This window comes from Mesocricetus auratus, unplaced genomic scaffold (genome assembly GCF_017639785.1).
Source record: "Mesocricetus auratus isolate SY011 unplaced genomic scaffold, BCM_Maur_2.0 Super-Scaffold_15014, whole genome shotgun sequence".
NCBI lineage: Eukaryota > Metazoa > Chordata > Mammalia > Rodentia > Cricetidae > Mesocricetus > Mesocricetus auratus.
The window spans coordinates 61,969,891-61,997,489 of NW_024429186.1; the positions used below are offsets into that span (position 1 = coordinate 61,969,891).

General features: G+C 41.7%; 1 protein-coding gene across 9 annotated transcripts in view; it reads right to left on the minus strand.

Moving 5' to 3' along the window:
- The window catches only part of Npas3 (neuronal PAS domain protein 3), a 790,249-nt gene that overhangs the window by 41,348 nt on the left and 721,302 nt on the right, over positions 1-27,599 (minus strand). For all 9 annotated transcript variants that reach the window (XM_040743093.1, XM_040743094.1, XM_040743092.1 and 6 more), the window contains one exon: positions 24,849-24,967. In XM_040743093.1, coding sequence (XP_040599027.1) covers positions 24,849-24,967 — 119 coding nt within the window. The remainder of the gene's footprint in view (positions 1-24,848; positions 24,968-27,599) is intronic.

The following is a 27,599-nucleotide window of genomic DNA, read 5'->3' on the forward strand; positions in this document are numbered from 1 at the left end:
TTAAATGTACTTCTTGTATGTCAACATTTTGTTTTGTTCAAAAGCTTCTATAATGCTAAAATGGAGACCTTCTAGAAATTTTATACATAACCATTATGATAAATGCCCCTGGGGAAAAGAGGGGAATTATGCTCTATATATTGCAAGGCCTGATTACTTTTTCAGTCTATGTCTGATATGACAAGGAGGAGGTTTCTGATAATATATACTTGTTAGTCAGACTGAAGACAAGCCCAGCAAGTCAGGCAAGTCTATCAGTGGACCCCAGTAAGGAGGTCCACACAGCCCCAGGACCTTTTGTCACTCAGAAAGAAACATATTTCCTAAGACATTCTCCTTCCCATGTGTGGGAACTGACTTCAATACCTAGAAACTGCATCCCAGGCTCTTGTCAACCCCAGATATAATGACATGGCTGGCACTCTGTTTAAGAAGGTTTGACTTGGATGCTTTAAGAAGGTCAACAGTTTTCTTAATTCCTGCCACTTTTCATTTATGCCCAGGTTCTTAAATTTATCTGAGGAAGACAATAGACTGCTTTCTGGCAGAGGGTGCTGGCTAATATTTGGAGTGCTGGTCTACCTGGCAAAGGTTCCTCTTTAGGAATCTGTGTGCAGAGTGCACCTTCCCAAAGCAGTGACCTTCTCCCAGGATACTGGGGCACTGACACTTGTGTTTAGTTTCCTTAATGCTGCTACAGCAGTGAGGAGCGCTTAGGTGGTAATTTATTTATATGAAAGTATAATAAAGCCTGGGCAACTTGAATGCCGCGCAGAAAAGTGGGAGGTGAACTCTACTAAGGCAGGCAATCTCAACTTAGCAGTGAGCAGTATGACAATCTTATGTTTTATCCACCCTTGGAAGCAATTTTGTCATTTTTAATTGACCGATTTTCCCTTGTTTGCTTAACGTTTATTAATTGATTGTTATGCTCATGCAATTAATTCAAAAGCTGGCAAGTTTAATGCAGGGAAATTAATTTTCTTTTACTAACATGCCACTTAAAATACATTTTTTTTGGAAGCCAGGGTTACCAGGAAATTACCTTCAAATTAATCAACAAGGAAATTAGATGGTAGTGTCCCTTGACATCTGTCAATCCAAAAGATGTTAGTTTCTTTCTTTTGTTTGCATGAGCTTTTCTGCTGAGTAAGGAATAAGAGGAACCCTAGATTTTGAAGTGCAACCACCCTGCATCTTAATAGGTAGAGGAGGGAGGCAGTCATTAAAAATACGCTTAAATGATTCTTATTTTTCACTAAGAGAAACTGAAGGGGTCAATGATACAAAAGAGAACCTGAAGATTAAGCCCATGGCCTTTCCCTAAATAGCTCCTCCGCCACTTTTCTCTATTTGACTCCTTACCAGGGATGACGCTCAGCTGGGCCCCATTGCAGCAGACTTTCCAGGTAGATGGACATGCCAGCCTAATACTGAATGACACCTCTGGTACAGGAGGATGCCAGGCATAGTATAGGGAAGAGGGGAGCCAGCCCAGGAGCACTGCATGGATTTCCATGGGGGAGGCAGCATTAGCATGGAAGTTATATGGTAACTAGGACTCATAGGTATTTAGGCTGGAGAATTACCTATAAGCAAGCACAGAGATAAATGAATTTTGTGCTAAGTACCTGGGAATGCACGGACCAGAGTGGCATAGTTGGGGGATGCTGGGAAGCGCAGTGCTGGCTAGGACACAGAGTGATAAATTCTATACAAAGGCATTGTGACTTTGTTTTGGAGACAAAAGGGAACCACTGAGGAGTGGAAGGAAGGATTACATGAGTTGACCCCAGAAAGAAACCCCTGAAGGCTTGCATGAGTTCCATCAACTAGTGTTTCCCTCTGTCAGGTACTGTGTTAGGTGCTGAAGTCATCATAATTACTAAGGAGTCCACAATCCATCCATCTTTACCTACTTCAAGAACAACGAGGGACAGAATGGAAAAGTGAGTAAAAGGAATGCCCAAGAAAGAGCCTGACCTGGTAAGGGTAAAGAATGAATATGGGTAGGACTACTGTTCAACTATGCAGACTTAAACCTTGGATCACTTAGGCGTTTGTTGTTGTGATAAAATACCCTGACAAAAGCAACTAACAATTCTAGGTTGTGGTCATCATTAAGGGGAAGCCAAGGCAAGAAACTGAAACAGGTAGTTCCATCCACGGTCAAGAATATAGAGAACAAATTCTCTATACTTAGAGTCTAGACCCAAACTCGGAGAATGATACTACTCACTTTCAAGGTGGGTCTTCCCTAGATTAACCCAATTAAGGAAAAATTCCATATAGGCATATCTACAGAACAATCTAGTCTTGGTATCACACCTCCACCCCTTCTTAACCTGACACACAAACCTCTTACCTCTTGTCTCCAAAGTCTCATGTTTATCTCATAATGTAAAATATAGTCCAAACAAGCCCTCCAGTCTTAAAAATTCCAACATTTTAGGTGGTGCTGACACACATCTTTAATCCCAGCACTTGGGAGACAGAGACAGGTGGATCTCTATGAGTTTGAGGCCAGTCTGGTTTACAGAGTAAATTCCAGGATAGTCAGGGATGTTACACAGAGAAACCCTGTCTAAAAGAAAAATCCAACATTTTAAAAGTCAAAATTCTCTTAACTATAAGTTCCTAGAAAATAAAAACAAGTTCCAACATATTGACACAGAGTAAACATTCATATTTCAAAAGAGAAGAAGCAGGAAATCACCAAATCATGCAGCTCCATGCCAGCATCTAGGACTCATAATAATATCATCTGGGCTCCAAAGGACAGAGGCATTGATGTCCCTCCAGCTCTGCCACCTGTGGCACACACAACTTCCTTCATAGACTTAGACTCCCATCCATCACACTTGCAGTTACTGGCAGATGTCCCATGGTTCTGGCATCTCTAACATCATGGGATCTCCAAGGCAAGTGAGGCTTCACCTTCACAGTTTCATACAATGGCCTGGTCAAGGCCTCCCCTGCATGGACTCTGACCCTGGTACATGGCTCCTGGCCTCAGCTGCTCTACAGGGTACCCTCTAACTTTCATCCTTCATGCCTTCAAATCCAATACTATGTGGATGGTGCTTACATTGCCAAGTTCTGCTGCCAGCTTGAGTTGTAGGAGACCCACTTGGACCGTGGCCATGTCTGCTTTTTGTGTGCTGACCCCAGGGAAACATTTTCCTAAACAGTCGCTTCTGAGGAGCAGAAGAACCCTTTTCGCTAGGCATCCCCACAAGATGCAGCCTACAAAGTACGAGTGTGTCTGTTTGGGACACCCTTACGTTAGTTCCAGTGCTGCACACGAGATGTCACTTCCGTGGCACTGATCTCTTTACTAATTAATCTCTGCTTTCTTATCCACAGTCTGAACATGTTTCCATTCTGAAATTTCCTCTGACAAACAAACCGGTCCATCATCTCCCAGTCCAACTTCACTTAGGTTTTCAGGACATGGGCAGAATGAAGCCAGAAAGGGAACTAGGGACAGACAGGTACTGAGGAAGTGCTGCTGTCGTGATAACCACGTAGTGATCACATGTTAGGCTGTAAAGGTTATTTTTTTTGTTGCTGGAAACAGAACTTAATCTTACCTTTGGAGATAAGAATGCTGAGAGACTGCAGAAAGTGGAAGCCAGGTTCATGAGGTTTCAGAGTGGAGTAAGGAGAGGAGCCATTCATTCCCTTTCTGTTGCTGTGATAGAACACCCCTGACAACCACACCTTGGGGAGAAAGAGCTCACTCTGGCAACAGTTCCAGGCCACAGTTCATCACAGTGGAAAAGTCACAGTGGCAGGGGCTAGAGACATCTGCTCATATCACACCCACAGTCAGCGGCAGAAAGAAGTCAATGAAGGCAGGCTTAGCACTAGGCCCGATCTCTCTCCTCTTAGATAGCTGAGGGAACCGAACCAGGACATAGCACCACCCACTTTTGGGCTGGGTTTCCCCACAGCAGTTGGGGCAATGAAGACAATTCCTCATAGACATGTGCACAGGCTAACCTGATCTAGATGGTATCTCATTGAGACTCTTCCCGTAAGTTTATCCTAGGTTGTGTCAAGTTGACCAAACAGGACTATTGCATGGCTGGAAGAAATGAGGAGGACAATATGAAAATTGAATAAAATAAAGAGTTAGAAATAGTAAATAAAATCTAAACTGAAATGAAGCTGGAAGTTAAAAATTCAGTAATTCTAATAAAAAGCCAAGAGGACAGCTCACCAACAGAATGGAGCATGTAGAAGACAGAGTAGAAAGGTTTGAAGATGAAGTAGAGGAATTGGGTTATTCAGTAAAAGAAAGTGGTAAAATTCAAGAAACCTATGTGAATTAAATACAAGAACTTTGAGACACCACAAAAATGTCAAATCTATAAATTGTGGGCATAGCAAGATAAGAATTCCAAGTCAAAGGCATTTAAAACAAACAAAAATGTCTGTTGACATTACGCTCATTTTCAACAACCTCATTTTAATACAGACTGTTGAGATCTCACATACAGACTTCTTGATGGAGGTCTTTTATCTCGGTTTTCATTTTGGTGCTGGGGTTGGACCCAGGGCCTTGCATAGACTGAGTATCTACTCTATACTGAGTTATCCCCATCTTCAGATCCTAATTTCCACCATGATAATCTTGCCTTTTGCTACTAGACTGCTGGAGTTTTAAAGTATCTATTTATCTATTTTATTTATTTATTTATTAATTTTCCTAAGCAAAACAGGACAGGAGTCATAATGATCCACTTCCCTTGTGTAACACTGGGAGCAACCATGTGACCTTGGTAAGCCTCACTTTCCTGTGTGCCACCTTTTCATCCCATCTTTAGAATTGCCGAAAGAACCAAAAGAGGCGATGGCATCTGATAACTCCTTAAGAGCACAGCACCATGCGGTATAAGGTGTTACCGACAATCTCACTGTGAGAAACATCTTGATCACTTTCAGAATGTAATCCAGATCACTGAGCTTGTCATGGGAAGCCTCCAACTTCCCAGCGTGTTCATCTTCCATGCTTCCCTCCCGAGTCTGCCTGTGTCCTCCTCCATCCCATCCCCATTCCCTTGTTTATTCTACCTTTCAGGCCAGGGCACCTTCATTATTCCTTTCCCTTGGCAGAAATAACATGTATTCATTAAGTTCTATCAAATCCCCTTTCCCCTGGGCCACTCAAGCCCAACGCTATCCTCTCCCCATTGCATTCCTCTCTCTCAGTGAATCAGTGCCAGTCACCTTCTCAGGGGCTGCTTTTCCCTTTGTCTTCCCCCTAGGGGCACAAAGTACATCTGGTGTCCCTGTCTGTCTCACCAGCTTAAGACTACAAGCGGGAGGCTGGCTGCTGCTGAGATGCTCTGGTTCTACTGCAGGGGACTTCACAAGTTCTTAATTTTATTTCTTCCCATCCTCACTCCAGCCTCCGAGACAACGAGCCTGGATATCAGTACCTCCATTCCAGAAATAAGAATCTGGAGGCTAAGAGACGGAGCGATGGGTTGTGATTGCACGGTTGAAATATGGGTCAGACATCCCTCCAGTTTAGTGCTCTTCCAGTTTAGTGCTCCAGTTTACTGTCTGCTTTTGCCTCTTGTCATGCAGCTTTCCTATTTTGATCCGTCCATGCAGTTTAAAACTGTTTGGCCACCCCTTGCATTCAGACACTTTTCAAGATAGATTTCTCTTTAAACATTTATATTACTAAGATTCTTCTTGGCAATTAGCTATTCTTTGAACACAGCTGAGTACTCTAAGAAGCCAAGCTATCAGAACTACAGAAAATATCAGGCAATAGATCATATAAAAGGTATATTTGGCTTACTTTGGGCACCGAAGAGAGTACTGTTACCATGTCTACTTCTTGGCACCTAGTGTCTCCACAGTGTTATTTAAATACTCTGGTAAGTGATTACTCCATCTCAAGAACAAAGAGGACTAGATATGGGCTTAGATTTGGGCTTCAATCACTAATCAACAAAATACCAAATTCAGATCTGAATAATATGAACAATAGCTAGGTAATCTCCATGAAGAGCTACTCAATTTCTAACCAAAGTAAGTAGCAATGGGAAGGAACCTTAAGGAGCTCATGGTGGCCTATAGCATAGTCGATTTACATTAACTTTGACTCATTGTCAAATCCTTCACTAATCCTTCATCCTGAGCGCACACAGACTGTACTGTGGCACACAGCCATGGTGGAAACTTCTATCTGTTCATTCTCTTACTTCATCAGCATGCTTTCTACCTTTGCTGTCTTCAGAGATGGACCCTCCAACAGATTTTATTACTGATTTTTTCTTCATATGCAAAAATAAATGATCCAAGGCAAAAAACATCATGAAGAAGAGATAAATTTCTATTGCCAAACATATGTTAATTCATTACCTTCCAAAGCCTCTGAAATCCTAGGACTTTATAGTTAGAATCTAATAAAGACAATATTGGATGGTCACTACACAGTCACTTTGAGTTCACAGAATATTTTCACTCTAATGTTATACATTGTGGAAACTCTGTGATGTTTACAGCAATAGAGTCAGACTAAATGAGTCCCTAAGGCCAAAGACATACCAAGGGAAACTGGGACTCAAATCTAACTTGTTACTAGCAAGACCAGGCTAGCTATCATGACAATGAAAAAAATTTCTTAATTATTCAACATATGCACAAAAGTTACACTACCCACAGGAATTATGTATTGTAATCATTAATTTCAGCTTTTAATTTACAGGGAGTTTGTTAATTTCTTTGGTGGCTCTAGGTGGGGTGAAGCAGTTAATATTCACACTGCCATCAGCTATTGAGTTCAAGTTACAAGGATATGTGTGAATCAACTTTGGTTCAAATATTTTGCTACCCAATTAATGGTCAATTTTTATGCAACTCACCAAGTGACCCTGTGGTCATCTTAATTGGTCATAAATATGCCTACTGAATTGTCTAGTTATTTCCGAAAGACATATGACCATGCTTCTCTTTGTCCATAGACAGAATTTATATCTTTGCCCTGACCCCCAGAAGACAACCCAAAGGGTTCTGGAAGTTCACTAGCATTTCAATTCTCTTAATCATTCTAATTTTCTAAATGGCATGTTCAGATTTCAACTTGGTCACTGGAACTAACAGATTGAGCTGAGTTGGAGATGGCCTGTGTGCCATAGCCTTCTGTGCAGCCTGGGGCTCAGTGTGAAACAAGTTCTCTATGAATGGATCTAATCTTAGAGTCTTTCAAAACTCATCATTTTCCCTTACAAAGCAGGATCCATGGCAGGACCTTGTGGCTGTTTTCATTGTCACCACTTGCTTTCTTCATGCTGTATCCATGGAGCAGGACCTAACGATCTAGGAGGGAGACTGATCTCCAATACTATGGTCAGTGACAAGTGACTCATGGGGAAAGTCTTCTTCAGGGATGGAGAGATGTCCTCTGAATGTGGCACTCTGCCTGTGTTGTCTAGTTCTTCCCCACCAGTGACTATAGCTTCCCCATGTAGCCAACTCTTTGTGCTCGCATGATTTCTTCAGCAAGACACGGCATGGTGATCTCAGTGAGGCAAGTTCATGTTTCAAAGAGGTTCCCAGTGGCTCATTCTGTCAGCTCTACCTCACATTAGTCAGACAACACAACCTCTGTAGACCTCCCATCTCTCCATTTCTATGATGTTATAGGGGAATAGGGAAAAGAATATATGAGATATCAGAAGAAGCTGTGGTATTTGTCTTTCGGGCAAAAAAAGGGGGGGGATGCGGCTGATGCTTAGTAATTTTCTGAAATGGATATTCTATTTGTGTCTCTGTCTTTTATAAATTCAGTGGGATGGGATGGAGGATACGGATTCCAGAACTGACACAAGGTGTTGCTAACCTACACGTCTACTCAGCCATGACTTTCCTCTGCCACTTTCACTTCCATGAAGCCAGCATTTTGGGCTTGGCCCTAGCCCCTATCCAAGCATACCAGAGTTGGGAGGGAGCTGGGCAAGAACGAAATGAACGCTTTTGTGGTTTATCTGATAGGTGGAATATGACTTTAATGCTATCTTTTCCCTATGTTTCCCTCCTTTTTTTCTGCAAAGACCACCCCCCAGTGCACTCTATCTCCACTGGTATTTATGAACACAAATTACACTCTGTGCCATTCCTCTCTACTCTCTGCCCCTTTCCTTAGCACTCACTTTGAAGGAACAGCAGGAGAATTCTTCCAGTATGGGATGGAGATGCTTGCATGAAGTACGTGCTGCCATGGCTTTTCTCTAGTCTAAATGTGTCCTGAGATGCCCTTGAGTCAGTGTCCTCCAATTCCTATAATTTCTACACAGGTTCAGGAACCAGCTTCTCCAGGATAACTGACTTTCCTTTTAACAAATATCTGAATGGAGGGCTGGTTTAGCCCAACCCTTGGGAACCTCCTCTGTCTGAGAGTCCATTTACCCTAGGTATGTGACACTGAGGTCAAGCCTCTCTGAAGTGCTCATCAGCTTTCCCCTACTAGAGCACACATATGAGGTTCAGTTTATACAGCAGCAGGGTTATTCTGGCTCTCAGTTATAGGGTTTCCATTCCAGTCCAATCCAGGAGTGTCTGGCTCTGTTGCTTTGGGACTGTCTTGGCACAATCTGGTGGGATTGCATGACAAGAAATAAAAGAATAAGGGGGGTCCCAAGGTCACACAATGCTCTCCATGGCTATGCCATCAATAACCTAAAGCCACCCACTAGGCTCCACCCTTTAAAAAGTTCAGCTGTGTCTCAGCAGTATTATCCTGAGAACTAAGCCTTTAACATGCCAGCCTTTGGGTCCCATTTAAGATCCAGACAGCAGCACCTAGGAATGGAAATCTTTTTCCTGATTCATGGACATCTGATGGTGGCAGAGTGGAAGATGAGAGGGAACAATTTTGGGAAGGGACAATAAACCATTTCTCCCTCCCCCCAGGAATATTCTCATTGTGTTGCTGTTGTAGTTGACTGAAGCCAGATCAAGGACCCTATTGATGTTGCTGGATATATGCTTCCTTGCTTTGTGGGCATTGGCTGCAGGATCTGACAAAAGAAGTAACTAAATGATCCCTACTGTTTGTATTCTCACAGCCATGAGAGTATTGGCTATCCCTCCATTTCTTCTTCCCACTCTGCTGTTGGCTTTGGAAGGTACATTACTTACAGTTACTGCAGAATCAATCTGAACTGGCCAAAATCAGTGATGGAATTTATAGCATAATAAATTCCCTGCCACACCAATATAGTCACGCATGAAAGGCTTGGGGGGTGCTCTTTCGAACAATCTTTCTACATCATGGAGAAGTACAAGCCTGATAGCAACAGAGCTGATTTTCCCTAAGGCAGATATTATTGCAGAAAAGAAATCAATATTATTGATGAAGAAAAAAATCTTAGCATATTGGAATTCGGAAGGGAAATGATACACATCTTCATTATTGTATCAGTGTGGTTAAGCTCCATTTATAGTCTACTCTCTTTGTAGAGGGTTTTTTTTTGGTAAAAACTATGTTAGTGTGCATTGAGAAGTATTACAAACTTTTTTATATGAAAACCCAGTCCTACCCAAGTTGACTCCTAGATCAGGCAGAATCAGAAGTACACTCAAACGACCAGATATATTGCAGGTTCAATGATGTCCCTTTTAAAAACCCTGTAAGCGGGCTGAAGACATGGCTCAGTGGTTAAGAGCACCTGTTGCTCTTTAGAGGACCTGGGTTCAGTTCCTAGTACACACATCATGACCACTGAAATCCAGTTCCAGGGAATCTGATGCCGTCTTCTGACCTTTATAGGTACTAGGCATGCATATGATATATATATATGCACATATATGCAAAACATACTTATACATAAGTAGCTATAAAAAAGTATCCAACTCTAAGAATTACAAGAGTGTACTGGTGTCAGTTCTTGTGTGCAAACCCTGCTTTACAGCAGTCTCATGCATAACAGAACTTGAGCACAAACTGCTGAAAACAAAATCAGAAAGACAGATGGTAGGCTGTCCTCCCCAAAACTCAATTTCATATTATGCATGTGATTGCTAATAGGCAGGCACTAAAAACCATTTTCCTTGACAGAGAAGGGCTGATAAATTGTAAACACGGAGTTACACTGTGGTCGTGCCAGGGATCCAAAGCTCATCTGTGAGTCTGGTCCCAGCAAAGTCGGCTTCTTACAACCATATCAAGATTTATGAATGCGACTGTCTATAAAGTGAGTGAGTGAAAATAACCCATAATGCTGTTTGCTTATTGTGTATCAGCTCTCTGTTGTTTTAATACATACAAAGAAACCACACACCCCAAACCCATTTGTGTCCTGTTCACTTTTCCAGTCTCTGACTATGGAAATGAGAAGGAGCCAAGAACTACTAGGGATGCAGTCCCCCTGCAGTCCTGGGAGCTGACTTATGATGAAATTTCTACTTGGAGGGGGTTTTTCATGGTTTGAGATTGTACTCTGAGTCAGATTAGCTTTGTGATAGGAGAAGAATCATTTGTGAGCAATTTCGAACACATTATCTGGAGAAGAAAAAAAATGTTTGAAAACGAAAAATAATAAAATCAGTCAGATAAAAGCAACTTAGTTGATGTGTAACATAAAGACAAAGCCTAAGGAGACACTGCAAGAATAGGGACAAACAGATCTCTTTAAGGAAACCCTTGGAAGTTAATTATTATTTTTTTCATGGAACGCCTAGTGTGGTAGTGCATGATGATACCTTGGCACTCAAGAAGTTGAGGCAGGAGGCTCATGGGTTCAACACCAGCTTCGATTACATTGTGAAACCCTATCTGAAAAAAGGTGATTATATATTCAATTCCAGAAAAGAAAATCCTATTTTCTGGGGAGGAGAATGAAAGGATAGCAATTTGCTCATATTGAAAATCTGATAGCCATATGTTATGTTTGCTTTTGAAAGACCCAACAATATTACTATTTGTAGGTATAAAGCTATTTTCTTTCACCAGTTGCTTTTCACCTGAGAGCAGTTTATTTGCCGATGAGTTGTAACTGATATGACATGCACAGATTTTATAGGGACAAGGGACTGGGTGTCAGATGACACAGTTGAAAGCCTGGGACTTTACTAAGCCTAAAGGCATCTCCTAGAGCTAGACCCAGAGCTCTGACTAGGGTCTAGCTATGACTTTATGCTCTGATTCATTTTGTAACCTAAGACTTCAGTGAGTAAGATTTTTCTGTTAATTTGCTTTTGCTTTGACTCTAGGAAGATCAAATTCCTCCTTTCAGAATGTCTAGTTATATGAACAATTTGAGGTTCAGAAAAATTCATGTACATGTATTGGTAGGATGGCAAAAAAGGACCAATGATGTGAGAAATTTCTAAAAGGAATTTCCCAGTGACTTACTTAAATCTACATACTTAGTCTCTTGTCCCATAGGCAAAGAAAAACCTTCATGGTTTCCTTGTTACAGAATTATGTCCGTCTCCCCCCACCTTTTTTATAATGAATCCAAGACACTTTGTTAACATGAGCTATACCTAATTTCCATTCTTGTTACTCTGAACACTGAATATGGAACTGTATGAAACCAAGGCTCCTAGTCCTGTCCACATTTGCTGAGTTCTTTGAGATGTCTGATTCATTTGCCAGAGCACCCCAGTTCTTTCTCCACAATGCCTTTGAATCTCTCAGAGCTTTGCCAGTACTCTCCCTCTGTGTCATGTTTCCTTGTCCAACATCTCTTCCCCGTGACCTTGTCCATGAAGAGCTGGCTAAAACGATGCTCTCTTTGAGATCTATTCTATTCCATTACTCACTTTATCCCGTTGCCCATCACGACACCTCTACAGTGGCGCGTGGCAGTTATATCATAATCCTTTCTTTGTGTATCTGTGTAAGTCTAGCCTCTGTTCTTTGGACCAAGGACTTGGTCTTATTCGTCAGTTGTCTTCCTGATGTCAGCACAGTCTGTACTACACACAAGAACACAATCAGTACTGACCACACGACTGAGCAAAATCAATTGCTAAATACTTTCAAAGTTGAAGGAGGGCAATGAGGCCATTCTTGGTTACACTGGGTTTTCCTTTGTTTTCTCTGGTTCTTAGAAAAGAATAATTTTCACAATGTTTTCAGTACGTACACGTAAAGCTTTGGCGGGCGGGGGCTACATCCTGGAACTAGCTGGAACAATTAAAATTAGTGATTTCATACCACTCTGCAAAGAGCTGAAGTAGATAAGCTCTGGGGTCAGCATATGCCTTGTTCAGCTTTCTTAAAGGCACGGGGAGTAATACAGCTTTCCATTTTATCTTTAGTGAAATGATGTTGCTGAAATATCACCTCATTTTTTATGCCAGGATGGTTTCTTCTTACCTCCATGATGTCAAAAGGGAATTACTCTTATTAGAATGACAGATTACTAATGATGCTATATGAAAGAAAGAAGAACTAGCGGAAATCATTGTAATCCAAACAGCCGGCATACCCCTTCTTGACGGAGCATCCCTGCTTGGTACTTTGAGCAGAGTCTCTGCAATATTGCCGCTGCGTGGAAGTTATTCTAAGCGGGAAGGAAATCAAAAGCAGGTGTCCATGAATTTTCCTTCCAGAGCACCCTGCTTTAAAAGGCTTTAGGACTGGATGGCATGATTAGGAGGTGTGATCACCGAATACAAAAGGGAGAGGAGTTGCTGGGGACTACAGTGTCTCACAGGCTCACTGCCATTAAGATTTTCTCAAATGGAAGGACCACCCCTGTGTGTGGGGAGGTCTCTCCAGACCTATCTGTTCGTTCTCTGGAAGAGTGACAGTGTAGTTGGTGTGTCTGAGTTCCACTCGCCCTTTCTCTTATTGAGTACCATCTGCCTATCCAGGTCTACTTTTGGGCATTGCTTCCAGTATGGTGGAACGACAGTCATCTTTGAATGCCCAAGGATCTGCAAGTGCCTGGCATCACTACTACTTTTGTACCTCAAGGTTCAAATCCACAGAAGTTAACATTCTTCCATTACATCCGGGTGTTTGGGATACAGTCACTAGGTCTTGGGTAAACTGTAATCTCTTCTAGATCTTTCTCTTGTATGAGAGAAAATATACCAGGGAAGATGGTAGTTTATTAATAATATAAGTCAAGGATATCAATGTTAGGCCCAGCATGGTGGTGGATGCCTTTAATTCCAACACTTGGGAGACAGAGGCCGGCTAATCTCTGTGAGTTCAAGGCCAGCCTAGTCTACATAGTGAGTTCCAGGACAGCCAGGGCAACATAGTGAGAGAGACCCTGTCTCAAAAACCAAAAATCAACATTTTCTAGTTCAATGGTGTCTTCCCTCAAGAGCCTTAGCATTTATATTGCTAATTCCACTTACACTAAACATTTCCCCATGACTCAATAACTGTAGCTCCCAGGAAGATTTAAAGTTTCAGGTTCTTTCAACTGGAAACTTAAAATGATCTCAGACAGTGTTGGCATATGTATGCATCAGTCATCTAGTTCCTCAAAATTCAAGGTGGGTGGGGTAGTGATACTATGTGAATGTTGCTTGGTGTAAAGGCAGGGTTGAGTGTGTGTTATGACAGGTTAGTGAAGATATTTGTCATTGCTCTTAGAATTAGACAAGAGGGGATCCCTCCTAAAATCAACATTTTATTTTTTATTTTTACTAAGAGCGACTTCTCTGAGTTTAGTCCACCCATGATCCCTCTGAGGACAAGGTTCACAGTTCACTGAGACATTCTTAATGATGAGAAGCCTCCAAAGACCTTCACCCGCCTTGCAGCATTGATCTGGTTAAAGTTCTGGGATATTTTTTGTTTGTTAACTACCTTTGGATACAAAGCCACACAACAAATTAGATTTCAGCTTCCCTCTTGTCAGACATCAGGGCTACATCTCTGGAGGCAGGTCCTCTTCAATACTATCCAGAATGTCCCAAAGGGGCCACACCTTTAATGTATAGAGGACACTACCCAAGACAGTCTCAACCACCACTGTCTAGTGAGGATCAAAGGGAAGTCCTATCATTTATTTTTTTAAACTAAAGAACTGGAAAGCCAGAATAATTAGGATGCTTGCCTGCCATTTCAGAGGAAGGAACAAAGTGCTGGGGGGTGGGTGGGAGGCGTGTAGAATTTTCTAACTTGCCCCTATTAAGCCACTCTGTGTTCATGACTTCTACAAGGACTCAAGAGTTTGAAGGACATTTGGTAAGGGGATGTTGAGGAGTGTTAATGTATTCAGAACTACCAAGTAACAATCAAGTATCTCTTGATGATGCTTCTAGAGCTCTAGCCATAAGAATTGGGTACAAGTGGGGTTTAAGTTAAATACATATTAATTTTTAACAACCAGATATGACAGCATGAAAAATACCTGTCACAAAGTGTGTCAGCCATTAGCACAGCCATTGAAAAGGAAAAAGAAAATGTCAACTTAAATTCATCAGGGTCTGGAAAGTTAAAAAGTTATATGTCCATGGGAAACATATTCTCAACTCTAAGTCCCTTGTAAAGAGCTGGTATGTGCCTTGAATATGATTCCAGAGAGATGATAACAAATCACAGTGATTATTCTTCTACTTAAATGGGAGTCTTACTACTCAAAGAACTTTGTACTAAAGTTATCCATTTAGGATGATGGTGGAGTTGGGCAGGGCATTTACAAAGACGGGAAAGGTGTGATTGGTATCATGTTCCCCAGGCAGTCAATATATGAAAATATCTGAAGGCCAGGATTCTGGTTACTTTCTTCTACTTGGAATGAGCAAACAGAATCTCCCTGGAGGTGCAGGGGGAGGGGTTAGGTCACAGTAGTGGTTCAATTTATGATATGCAGACGCTCTAATCGAACTTGGAACCCTGTTCTCTGCAGACCCTAGAAGTCCCATTTATTCCAGAGATCAACATCATCAAATTAGCCCTGCCTCTACTACATTTCTTACATTAAAGGGCTGTATTAGTCTTGCCATGACGCTAAATCAATTCCCAAGAAAACCATTTGGTATGTGCTTCTTTTATTAAAGGGACAGATGACGTATTTCAGTCATATTTTGTCCCTTATAATCAAATCAATATTCAGGACACTAAAGCAAAGAGAAATTTCCCAGAAATAAATGCATTTTCTATATTCTGGAGAAATCATTTATTATTCTGGAGCTCATACAACTTCTAGGAGATAATCTGAAGAGGTCTGGGTGCATTGCTGTCTTATCGTTACAGGTGTGCATGCAGAGGTGTAGAAGTTAAGGTTTCAGGTAGTATAGACCACCTCTGTCAAATGCTCAGTGAGGTTCACAGATGGGAAACATCTCCTATGGACTTTTGCCATGTACTTCCCAGGGCCAGGGGCCTTGGTAGGCACTTTGCTTTCACGCAGTTTTGTTTTGCAGTAGCCTCACAAAGGAGGTTCTGTTGCCATTTTCTCCTCAAGTCGCCAAATAGTCTACTTAAAGTCAGAGTCGTGAATGCAGGACAAAGTCAAAATCCTTGCCTACCTGATGTTCAGCCCTGGGCTTAATCACTGTGCATTGGGGGGAGGTTTTGAGGTCCTAAGTGTCAAATGAAGTAATTTATTTTTAAGCCCTTAAAATTAGCAGTTAAGGAAAAAAATCCTATTATTTCAGGCCATTGGATCTTAAGATTATTTTAGGGAAGCAGGGATTGTGGGGTAGTACTGACGTGTTTAAGGCTCTAAGGGTACTTAAGTGTTGGTCTGAAAGAAATGATGAACTGTGAGTGTTTATGTTTTAGTTCTCAAGTCCATTCAAAAACTGATTTCTGTGAACCACCATCTATAAAAGGGACAATTATATAAACCTGTTTGTGAGACTGAGAGTATACCGAGGAAACCGTTGTCATTTTTGAAGAGTATTAAAGACATCTTTTATAGAAAAGACTTTTTTCCCACCCAGGGATGTCACAAAAATCAAAATGACCATCATTTTTGTTATTTGTGTTAGCAAATGCTAGAAGCTAACCAGAGAAGATTCAACACTAGCCAAAGAAGGGCTATAGTTATTTCCTCTACTTTCTTTCTTATATAGTGCAAAATGAAGAACCTGTAGGTGAGTGGCATATTTAGGTTGTAATCACTGACATACTTGGACACACCACAGAATGGCTAGTGGTTAGGTCGTATCTCTGGTTGGTAAAATGGGTTAGCTTTTGAGTACTGGCAAAAATGCCACATGCCAAGCTGGAATGATTGCTATGCGTTGGTAATGGGAAATGCATGCTTTCAGATTAGAAACAATGTCAGCTGTACTTAAAATGATGCTGGAAACCATGCTGTAATGGACAACCGTGCAGAGGTGAGCAGAGACAGAAATGATTTCAAAATCTTGGATTTTATTGGTTCTCTGCTCTTTGCATTTCTCACTAGGGTAACCCCTGCCTCTGGAAAATTTTTCTTCTTCAATTTATTCTGGTGTCAGGGTTGATTGAAAGGCAATAAATGCACAGTCTTAGAGAATCTGAGTAGATTGACAGAATTTTTGGTCTCTCTGAAAATTCATCTATTGATTTGACAAGATTGTCCCATTCCACACAGCGTGGATGCTGTAGTCATCATTTCAAGACAACATGGAACTGAAGCAAAAGATTCAGGAGTAGTATTAGTACATCCAGAGTTCCTCTCTGACCTCAGATTGAGAGAAACTTCTAGATGGTGGCTAGTATTGTCCACACCTGTCAGTGAGAAAGAGCAACTCTCTCTCTCTCTCTCTCTCTCTCTCTCTCTCTCTCTCTCTCTCTCTCTCTCTCTCTCTCTCTCTCTCTCTCCCTCCCTCCCTCCCCCATCTATCTGAGACAGGGTTTCTCTGTGTAACAGCCCTGACTGTCCTGTAACTTGCTTTGTAGATGAGGTTGGCCCCAAACTCATGGAGATCCACCTGCCTCTGCCTCCTGAGTGCTGGGATTAAAGGCGTGCACTACCACCCAGCTGAAAAATCAGCTTTCAACTGATGAATGCTCTGTGAAATCTCTAGTGAAAAACCACAGCCACACTGCACCCTCGACTCAGGGCTGGGCACACCTCCATGCAACACTTCTCTCTGAATGTAGTTAGCTTCTTGGGCAAGGACAGAGCCAGATTCCTGTGATAACACTTTGTATGTTCTTTACAGTTTCTGGGGAGTCATAGAATTGTGCCACAAGGCAGGGTGCAAATATTCTAATAATTAGAAATAAAGCCCTTAAATTGGGGGGGGAGAGACAGACAGAGAGAGAGCGAGCGAGAGAGAGAGAGAGAGAAGAGAGAGAGAGAGAGAGAGAAGAAAGAGAGAGAGAAAGAGAGAGAGAGAACGAACACGAGGTTGGGTTGGTGAGATCCTGGAGGGGTTGGGAGGGAATAAACATGGTCAAAATATAGTGCATGAAAAATAAAAAAATTCAGAAAAGCACCCTTCAAAGATTGTTTAATAGGAAGAAAATGGTGATCACCATAGACTGATATGAAATCACACTGAATGAGAACATGTGTCTATAATTTTATATAATGCTAACATGTGTCTATAATTTTCTGAATAGACTCCTCAACGGGTGTCTAAAGGAATATTGTACACTTTGATTTGAGTAATGCATTGAGAAAGATTCAAAATATCCTCGAGACAAAACAGAGAAATGGGAGCCAGATTGTGGTACAGTTCATTTGGGTTCATAGCTGTTCCAAGAGTTACTCTCAATCAGTGGTTCTCACCTTCCCAATGCTGTGCCACTTTGATATAGTTCCTCCTGCTGTGGTGACCCCCAAACATTAAATTACTTTTGTTGGTACTTCATAGCTGCAATTTTGCTACTGTTGTGAATCATAATATAAATGTCTGTGTCCTCTGATGGTGACCCTTGTGAAAGGGTCATTTAACCTTGAAGGGACCACGACTTACAGGTTGAGAACCATTGCTCTAAATGATGCTTATATCAGATTAGCAAATTGTATGGCTAATCTTGATTGTCAACGTGATTGGACTTAGAATCACCCAGGATGTTGAGGCGGATCTTTCTGTATGCCTGAGAGTGTTTCCAGAGATGACTAACGGGAGCAACCCTGCCCTAAGTGTAGGTGGCATCATCCCATAGGCAGGCAGCACAGATGAAATAAAAGGAGAGAGAGGAGAAAGCCAGGGGACATTGACATTCCCCTTCTCTGCTCTCTGGTCCACTGTGGTGTGACCTCAGCTGCTCTGCCATGCCTTCTCTGCCTGTGCTGGATGGATTTATGTCAACTGGACACAAGCTAAAATCATTTAAGAGGAGGGAACCTCAACCAAGAAAATGCCTCCATAGGATCAGGCTGTAGGCAAGCTTGTAAGGCATTTTCTTAATTAGTGATCAGCATAGGAGGGCCCAGCCCATTGTCGGTGGCCTCACCCCTGGGCTGGTGGTCCTGGGTTCTATAATAAAGCAGGCCAAGCAAGTCATGAGGAGCCAGCCAACAAGCAGCATCCTCCGTGACCTCTGAATCAGCTCCCGTCTCCAGGTTCCAGCCCTGTTTGAGTTCCTGTCCTGATTTCTTACAGTGATGACTACTATGTGGAAGTGTAAGCCTAGGTCTCCTAGGAGCTAATTTGGAAATGTCTCTCAGCTGATCTGGAAAAGAGACACTCAGATTGGTGGAGTGGAACCTGAAGCAGGAAGATCTCTCCAGGTCCAGCAGTGTACTGACAGGAGAGGGGATCAAATGGAAAAGGCAGGTGTCTTAGTCTTATGGACCTCACTGAAGAATTAACCCAAGAACCAACATCCCAAGTGATAGATACAGCCAGTTCTCTGCCAGGATGCAAGCATCCTGAAACCCATCAATAGAAACAGCTGATCAAGACTCAGTTTGTATACAAACATCCTTCAACTTTTAAAATTAGTTGTGATTTTGAGATTGACGTCTCTTGACATCTACTTAAGTAAACAAGGAAGATGGACCAGATGCCATCAAAAGTGATTCTCTTTACATTGCTTTTGACATTTGTATATTTACTCCAGTCATCAGGCTTGTTTGCAAGGGACTTCACCCACTGAACCGTCTTCCTGTACCTGAATGATTTAAGTATAATATTTCTAAAAAAATATTTTGTAATGGTTCTGTACTTCTTCAGGCTAAGAGCCATTGCTTTTTGGTGCCGGGCTTCAGTGTCTTCTAATACTGGGAATTAAATGGGTGAAGCAAAGGGTGATAAAGCATCTTCTGGAAGATGTAAAATCGTTCTTTTTAGTAAGTTCTGAAGGTGGCTTCAGATTAAATGGGATGTTGTAACTTGAGATAAATGGGTAAACCCTGAGACTTTAAGAACCCACAGATGTAAAGTGAATTTACCATGGGGAAACGCTCCATAGGCTTCTCTAAATCTATGACATCCAAATGAAATAAACCACTATGAAAATTATATGAGGTTATTTACACCATGGGACAGATGCTACTAGGGACTTTCAGAAATGAACAAGAGAAATTTGTACTTGAAAAGACACATGCGTGCTTAGGAAAGGCAAGGTTTTCTTTAGCTAAATTCCACACCTCAATTTATTGCCTTTGTCACTCTACACTCAGGACTAGAAATTCATAAAACTGAAGTCGTCTGCAATCCTAATAAACCAATGAGTTCATCAGTTTTCTCTCTGATATTTTTTGTATCTTAAGGAGGCTGGATGGCCTTCCAGTCATTTAGTTCAACACTTGGTACCCAAACCATCCCAGATGAGAGTTGTTGGATTTTAAAAATCCCCTGAGTTCCCCCAGCATCCCTTAATGATTTCTGAGTACATGACATGGCAAGAATTCAGTCACCTGCAGATTTTACCCCAGTGAAGAACTCAAAGACACTGTTAGCATTGCATGAAACAGGACAGGAGCGCGCTCTCTCTGTTTCCCAGAATATAGGCTGCCATTCTCTGCTATTAGATTAAGGACATTAAAATGTGTGGGGATAAATATTCCAGAAACGACAGAGGTGCTGGTGGGCATGCAAGAGCAGATTAGAAAGCTGGAAGTCCCACGCCAAAGGAAGCTATCCTCCAAAGACAGGAGCTAAGGAGGCGACCCAATTAGTGTTCCTTTCCATAATTTCCCTGATTACATATCTCCTTTTGCCCCATGTGCTCTACCTAGTAAGTTCCCCCAGACATAGACCTAATCAAGAAGGCAGAATACTGATGCAAGGCAATTTAAATGAGAGCTGTGCTATGCTAAGATATGTGGCCAACAATGAGGCCTAAACAACAGGGAGGCCCCTAAGGCATAAAAAGTGGCTGGACCAGATAACATGCTACTGTGGATTTCAAAGCAGACGAGGACAGAAAGAACAAAACTTCATTAGAGCAATTCCCTGAGGTCTAGGGTGTGGTAAGCGAGGCCCCCACAATTGATGTTACATTCCATTCCTGAATCAGGGCAGAATGGACACTTCTTGGCTGGAATTCTTAATTATGAGGTCAGGGTTATGAGGTCCAGATAAGGGTCCAGGCCCTTATCTGAAATGCTTGGGGCCAAAAGAATTTTAGATTTCAGAATTCTTCAGATTTTAAAATATTTGCATACATGACCTGATATTTTTGGGCATGGGACCAAATTTTAAACAGAAAACTCATTTATTTTTCATATATACTGTATGCACAAAACCTTAAAGGCAGTTTCATGGATTACTTTTAGTACCATCTCTGCTTTGACTATGACCTGCTTGGCACATGAAGTCAGGTGTGGAATTTTCCACTGTGGTATTATGCCACTGCTCAAATGCTTCAGACTCATTTAATGATATGTACATATTGATCATGTATGTACATGTATATGCATATGATCCTATATATGGTCATGTTTATGTATGTGTATATGTATATGATCCTGTATCTGATCATGTGTATGTATATGTACATGTATATGATCCTTTATGTGATCATGTATATGTATATGTACATAATCCTGTATGAGGTCATGCATATTTATATGTACATGAATATGTATATGATCCTGTATGTGATGAGTATGTACATGTATATGAACCTGTATGAGGTCATGTGTATGTATATGTACATGTATATGTATATGATCCTGTATGTGGGCAGGTGTAGATATATATACATGTATATGACCTGTATGTGATCATATATATGCACATGTATATGTATATAATTATGTGATCATGTGTATGTATATGTACATGTATTTCTGAATCAGGTCATGTGTATGTATATGTATATGTACATATACATATATATGATCCTGTATGTGGTCATGTATATGTATGTGTATGTGTGTATGTATATGTACACGTACATAATCCTGTATGTGAATGTGATGTATAGTATATGATACTGTTTGTGATCAGGAAGAGGATCTGGACTGAACTCACCACACCCTAGTGCATTTCAACAGTGGGGCATTATAAGCTACACCAGGGAGGTCTTAGGCAGGAAGCTCTCCCTTTAAAAATGTAGGTGGTTGTATATTGAGGTCCATCATATCAAACGGTCCCTTCTTTGGACTAGATTACAGAAGGGTTGGAAGGGCAAGTTCTGAAGCTTGATTGCCTGGCTTTCCCTCTGATTCCCCAGCAGCCGTTTAAGAGCTGCAGCAACATGGGGAAGTAGTTCACTCATGCATGAAAGCCTCAGTGTCACCGCCTGCAAACCGGGCATAACAACAATGCAGACTATACACAGATGTTAACACAACGCTCTTCTGTGGACTAATAGGTATAAAGTGTTAGCACACTTCCGTGCACGCAGTCAGTGAATGCTGACCTGACTACAGCAAGAGATGAAGTCTCAGAGAAAGTTAGAAAGGTCAATGAAGACATAGAATGACCCAGACAGAGCTTTGTGGACCTTTATGGGAAAACCAACATGTACGTGACGACAATAAATTACAAGGAATACTGGAAATACAGAGAAATTATCACTGCCGATCCTTTTTATTTCTGTTTATTGTGTGGTGGTGGATGATTACCAGTTTTATTGGAATGTTTTATAAGCTGCTAGATTTACTCACTGAGAACGAACAGATACACAGGGATATGCCATTCAGCTGTGTTGTGTCACAGACTCTCATTGGGTCTTCCTCTAACTTTCAGACAAGGTTAATTAATGAGGAACATTTGTTTCAGAGAGGGGGAAAGGCTGGGCCTGCTGGTGATTCATCTTCCTGGGGGATGGGGGAGCTGTGGGTAGCAGTCCTCAGGAGGGGGACACAGCACTGGATGGAGAAGTTTCTCGAGACAGACTTCCTGACAGGTGTGCCACAGTAATATGGACACTCTAACATTTCATGAGTTGACAGACTCTAGAACCGCTCTTAAACGCTTGACAATTCTTTCTTGTTCAAGGTTGTGCTTTTGGAATTTTCTCTGCCTTCATATAGTAAGGGGTCTTCAATCCCAAGTTCATGTTGTTTCAGGCCCCCATCCCCCCTTTATTTCATGCTAGTGCCTTGTAATCCATGGCTCACAGGTGACATGCCACCTACTTGGGGGGGCCTCCAGTGTCCCATCTAAAGTGGTCTCTGGCTCTCACATTTCCTCACTTCACTCTGCCTTGTGAAGGCATGGGGTATAGGGTCTGACTTAACAAGTCTAAACTCTCTTTCTTCAACACGTGACCCTGGGTAGGCTAACTTATCTTTCCACCCCCAGCCTCTTTGTGTCTAGAAAACGGGAATGGTACAAGCATTCTCTTCTAGGACGGTTCTGAGAGCCAATCATGCCCAGCCTATCACAGGGCTCTGAGAGGATGGCTGCTGGTCCTTGAGTTGGCATTCCTCTTGAAATCACTGCTTTGTTACTCGCCATAGTCCTCTCCCTGATCTGGAGTCCAAACACTTGGAAAGCAGGGACGCTGGGATTTTAGACTCTAAAACAAGTCCCATACTGGGAGCTCAAACATCTCTCCCGAACAGATGATGTTTAAGCCTAATTTCAGTTAGACAGCAAGAACAGCTCTACTGAGGCACCTGAATGGCCAACCACACCCTAATGAGATGATTAGTCTGTTGCATAGACCCACTATTTATCATGGTTGTTATAGCCATAGATCCCACTCTTCTCGGCAGATCAAAAACCCAAAGAGCTTTGTAAGCTGTTTGTAGTAGAAAATAATTTTGCTTTTGAAAAAGTTAAATCATCCAATGATATTGGGTTATACTAACTTTTGCTCTCCACTTGTGATATGCCTCCTGACAACCGGCAGAAAGGAAAGGATGCCGACATACAGAAAAGTGTTAAGAAGGAAGCCCTAGGACTTTCAAATCTGGAATGCAAAGAAGGACCCTTTCTAGTGCTTAAATAATGACTCACATCTTAGTCTACTTAGGGAATCCAAATGTGCTAACCCTCACACTTCATAAGGAGCAAATGCACATGGTTCACTAAGACAGGGAAGCGCCCTAAACACTAGGTCTGTCTTTCCCGTGATACACTGACGTATAATAACTGTCTTTAGGGGGAAGCTACTGCCAGAACTAACCAGTTGCTCCCTCTTTGCTTTACACCCCGCTAAAGGTCAAGGTTGCTTCTCCTGTGCCTTTCAGACTGTAGGACAGCTGAGCTAAAGGTCGTCTTTGGAAGGGTTTTCCACCTCCTTTCTTCTTCTTAAAACATCTTTTCCCCTTAAAGAATTAATGCCAACACAAGTGTGTGCCTCTGACTTTATAGCACCGCTAGCATTTTGATGACTTACATAAAGGTTTTAAGCCCTGTCAGTAACGGTTGTTAGCACCACCAGCCATGCTGTTGTCACCCGAAAGAACAGGGCTAGTGGAGCTCTAAAGTACTCAGCCTGGAACAGGTATGCTGGCACAATTTGTTTGTGTTTGTTTTCCTATGTACAATAAATGCTGTTTAAGAGATTGGTTGGTGTGTCGTTAAATAGTGAGACTCAGGTTTCCAAAGGCATTTCATAAATTTCCCAGGTCTTAATTTTATGTTCTATAGTAACTAGAATGTTGGGATTTCATGTGATTAGAAGGCTTTTATATCCTTAACCTTAAAATGGTGATAATGTAGATTATGGCTCCAGACTTGACCAAGAGGAATATATATAATCTTGTAGTTCTTGTAGTTCTGAATATGAACATTCTCTGGATGTTAAAGTATGATTAATGGTCCAGGAATTGTAATTTCAAAATGAAGGACTCTACGATTCAACCTTAGAATTCAACGATGTGTGTGTGTGTGTGTGTGTGTGTGTGTGTTGACCTGAGGTTGTTGGCTAGTGTCTTCCTTAATTGCTTTTCATCTTAGTTTTTAGACAGCTTCTCACTGAACCTGGAGCTTGTCAAGTCTCCTGATTGTGCTAGTCGGGGCTGGCCAGCAAGCTCCAGGGATCCTCTTGTCTCTGTCTCTTCAGTGTCACTCAGTCTGGCTTTTCAAGTGGGTGCTGGGGATTCAAACTTAGGGTCCTCATGTTTGGAAGCAAGCACTTTACCATCTCCCCAATCCCACAACTTGTTTTTTTTTTAAACTGACATGTATGAATCTAGGTGATAACATTATTGACTGGGATAGTCATTTCAGAGAATGGGCATATTTTAAGGGGAACATGAAAGAAGGGATTCTCTTAGCAGCTATTCTAGAACGCTTGCCTTTAGGCCAGAGAGGAATCTGGCTCACTGTTTGTGCCAGTGTGAATCTCGAGCAGGTGCCGAGGCACTTGGCATATTAATAACTAGTGGCTTTAAGAAAAGACATGAGCTTGGGGCCATTTGGTGCACCAGCAATGTCTGAAGTGGTAAGGAGGAAGCATAAAGATGTCCCCGTTGAGACAGAAAAATGGCCAGGGAGCTTATGCTGTGCAACATTCAAGGTCCCCTGTGTTAATTATATGGACCCAAAGCAGTCGGAAAACTCGGTGCAAATGGCCTCGGACTGGATGTGTTCCCTCCCAGAGTCCAGCTTACCTTATATCCTGACGACTTGATGTGTACTCCGCGTTTGGTCAGGGTGGATTTCATTCGGATGAAAAAGGACCGCTCAAGGGCGTTGTCAGTGCTTAGCAGACTGGGGCTGGCTGTCTCCACTGAGGAACAGAAAAAACATACACACGCATGGGATTTCAGCCTCTACACAACCCCTCACAGCTACTGCTCAGGTGCAACCCTGGAGCTCACTAAAAATAAATGGCTGATGGGTGCTAAGAGTGTAGTAATCAATTTACCTCACTTAGAAAATGTTTACTTTGCAGAAAATAAAAAAAAGAGAGGAATTAAGGTGCCGAAAGACACTCCTTTCCTGTTTCTAGCAAGAGCTTTTCAGTTCTTTTAATTTGCTGCAGTTCCCTAAGTGGGGCCTAATAGTCAGTAATTGCTGCTTCCTTTGGGGGCTGGCTGGTGTGCGCAGACGGCAGTGCTTTGAAAGGGAAGGCCCAAGTGTTGATGGCATGAGCCAGCCATGGGCAGAGATCTGGGGCAGCAGGCACAGAGGTCCCACTCCTTGCTGTCTCTACACCTTTCTCAGTGATTGTTTTCACTGTGAAGAGGAAATATGAAGTCTTCTCAGCCGACTCCAGATGGAGAAATGAGAATGGGATGTACAGGCAGAGGGAAAGAAAAATACCCAGATATCACATTCCTATCACCATGGCTTATTGCCCTAGCCATCAGCCAAACAGCAGTTCTGTTTTTCTATTTCTCTGATTTTATTTATTTTATTTTTACATTGTGTGCCTCTTGTCTGTGTGGGGCTATGTGCATGAGTGCAGTGCCTACAGAGGCCAGAAGAGGGTGCTCAATCTCCTGTGACTGGAGTAACAGGCATTTTTTTTTTTTTTTTTGAGTTGCCAGGTGTGGATGCTGGCCAGTGAACCTGGGTCCTCCGCAAGAGCAATACGAGTTCCTAACTGCTGAGGTATCTATCTCTGCTTCCACACTTTTTTTTTTTTTTTTTGGTTTTTCGAGACAGGGTTTCTCTGTATTGTTTGGAGGTTGTCGGTCCAGCCTGGCCTCGAACTCACAGAGATCCACCTGCCTCTGCCTCCTGAGTGCTGGGATTAAAGGCGTGTGCCACCACCGCCCGGCGCTTCCGCACTTTTTAATACAGGACATTTCCTCTCTTATTCAAAGTAGTCATTCTTTCCTGTTATATGCTTTTAGGCCGAGTAGAATATATTTTTACTTGTGTAACTCAAGTGGTGGTTGGCTGTCCGCTGACCTAAGACCTTTATGCAAGCAGGTCAAAGGGCAATATAAGTCAATTTTCTTTTAAAGCAAATTTTGAAGAAATTTAAGTCTTTTCCTGCAAACAAATAAGATTGGGAATTTTATATTAATAGATAGTCTAATCTTAGTCTTCTTAGATATTAATATTTTCCCACTTGAAAGTTGAAAATATTAAGTCCATCAACAAACTGGATTTCTTTTGACTAGCTTTAGTCTAACATTAAGTTTTCTTTTTTTCTGGAGTGGAGTTTGAAAAAACATACATGTAATAAAGATCTGTAAGAGGCTAGAGAACTCTGGTTCACACCTTGAGTCCTGGGAGGCAGAGGCAGGAAGATCTCAATGCTTTCAAGGCCAGCATAATCACACACTGAGTTCCAGGCTAGCCAAGACTACATAGTGAGACCCTGTCTCAAGAGACAAAGAAAGGAAGGAAGGAAGGAAGAAATGGGGGAGGAGAGAGAGAAAAATAGCTGTAAGAAGTATAGAATAAATCTATTAAAAGATTAGAAATTGGAAAAACTTCAAATTGTGATATGCTATTATATATTTCAAAGAAGTAATCTCTATTTTTTATATTAAATGTGATGCTCATATGACAGAATATACATTATTCTACTCTCAGCAACCATGCTATTTGTAGTTCAGGGATTTTCATATGTCATTCATATCTCAGCAAGTCTCAGTCTCCTACACTGGTAGCATTTCTACTCAGGGGTGATGAGATGGTGGACAACTGCCCCTTTCTTCTCTCTCTCTCTCTCTCTCTCTCTCTCTCTCTCTCTCTCTCTCTCTCTCTTTCAGAGAGCATGGATCTGATGTCATTTTAAATGTACAGCTTTTTATCACTCGAGGGAAAAGCAGAGCCATGTTATATTTAGTACTTTCATTTCTTCTGATTAAATATGAATTACTATGAAATTTTTCTCATCATCTAACACGCCATAATACGCCAACAGCTTTTTAATACACTATATAAGCACAAACTTCTGCTCTAAGAGTTTAATTTGCCCCTCTAATCCAATCACATCAACCTTATTTCTCTTATCAGAGATTCCCATTTTGAATTAAATGAGCTCATTAGTTTTAATCAAAAGCAGAGAGATCAAAACTTAAACGTAAATGCTTCAGATCAGAGCTGTCAGTCAGCCGTGCGGTCCTATTTTACTAAGACACAAGATCAGAGACCCTTAGAACCAATTTTTTTTTCTCGTAAGGGATGCCGAGAGCTTGAAGATGCTGTATCCTTTTTTTTTCCTTCTTCCAAGGACAGATTATACATTTAAGGTTAGACTTAATTTATAGCAGTTTTCTATCCTGCTGGAAATGGGAAAGTATGCCAATCTCTATTGTCCCTTTCATTTTATTGACACTGACTTGAACTAACATGAAGCCATCAGAACCACACCCCAAGCTCAGCCTTTAAAAATTTAGCTCTGTTCAGCAAGATTGTGTTTGCAGTAGCAGAGGGAGAAAGAAGAAACTTCTCAGAGG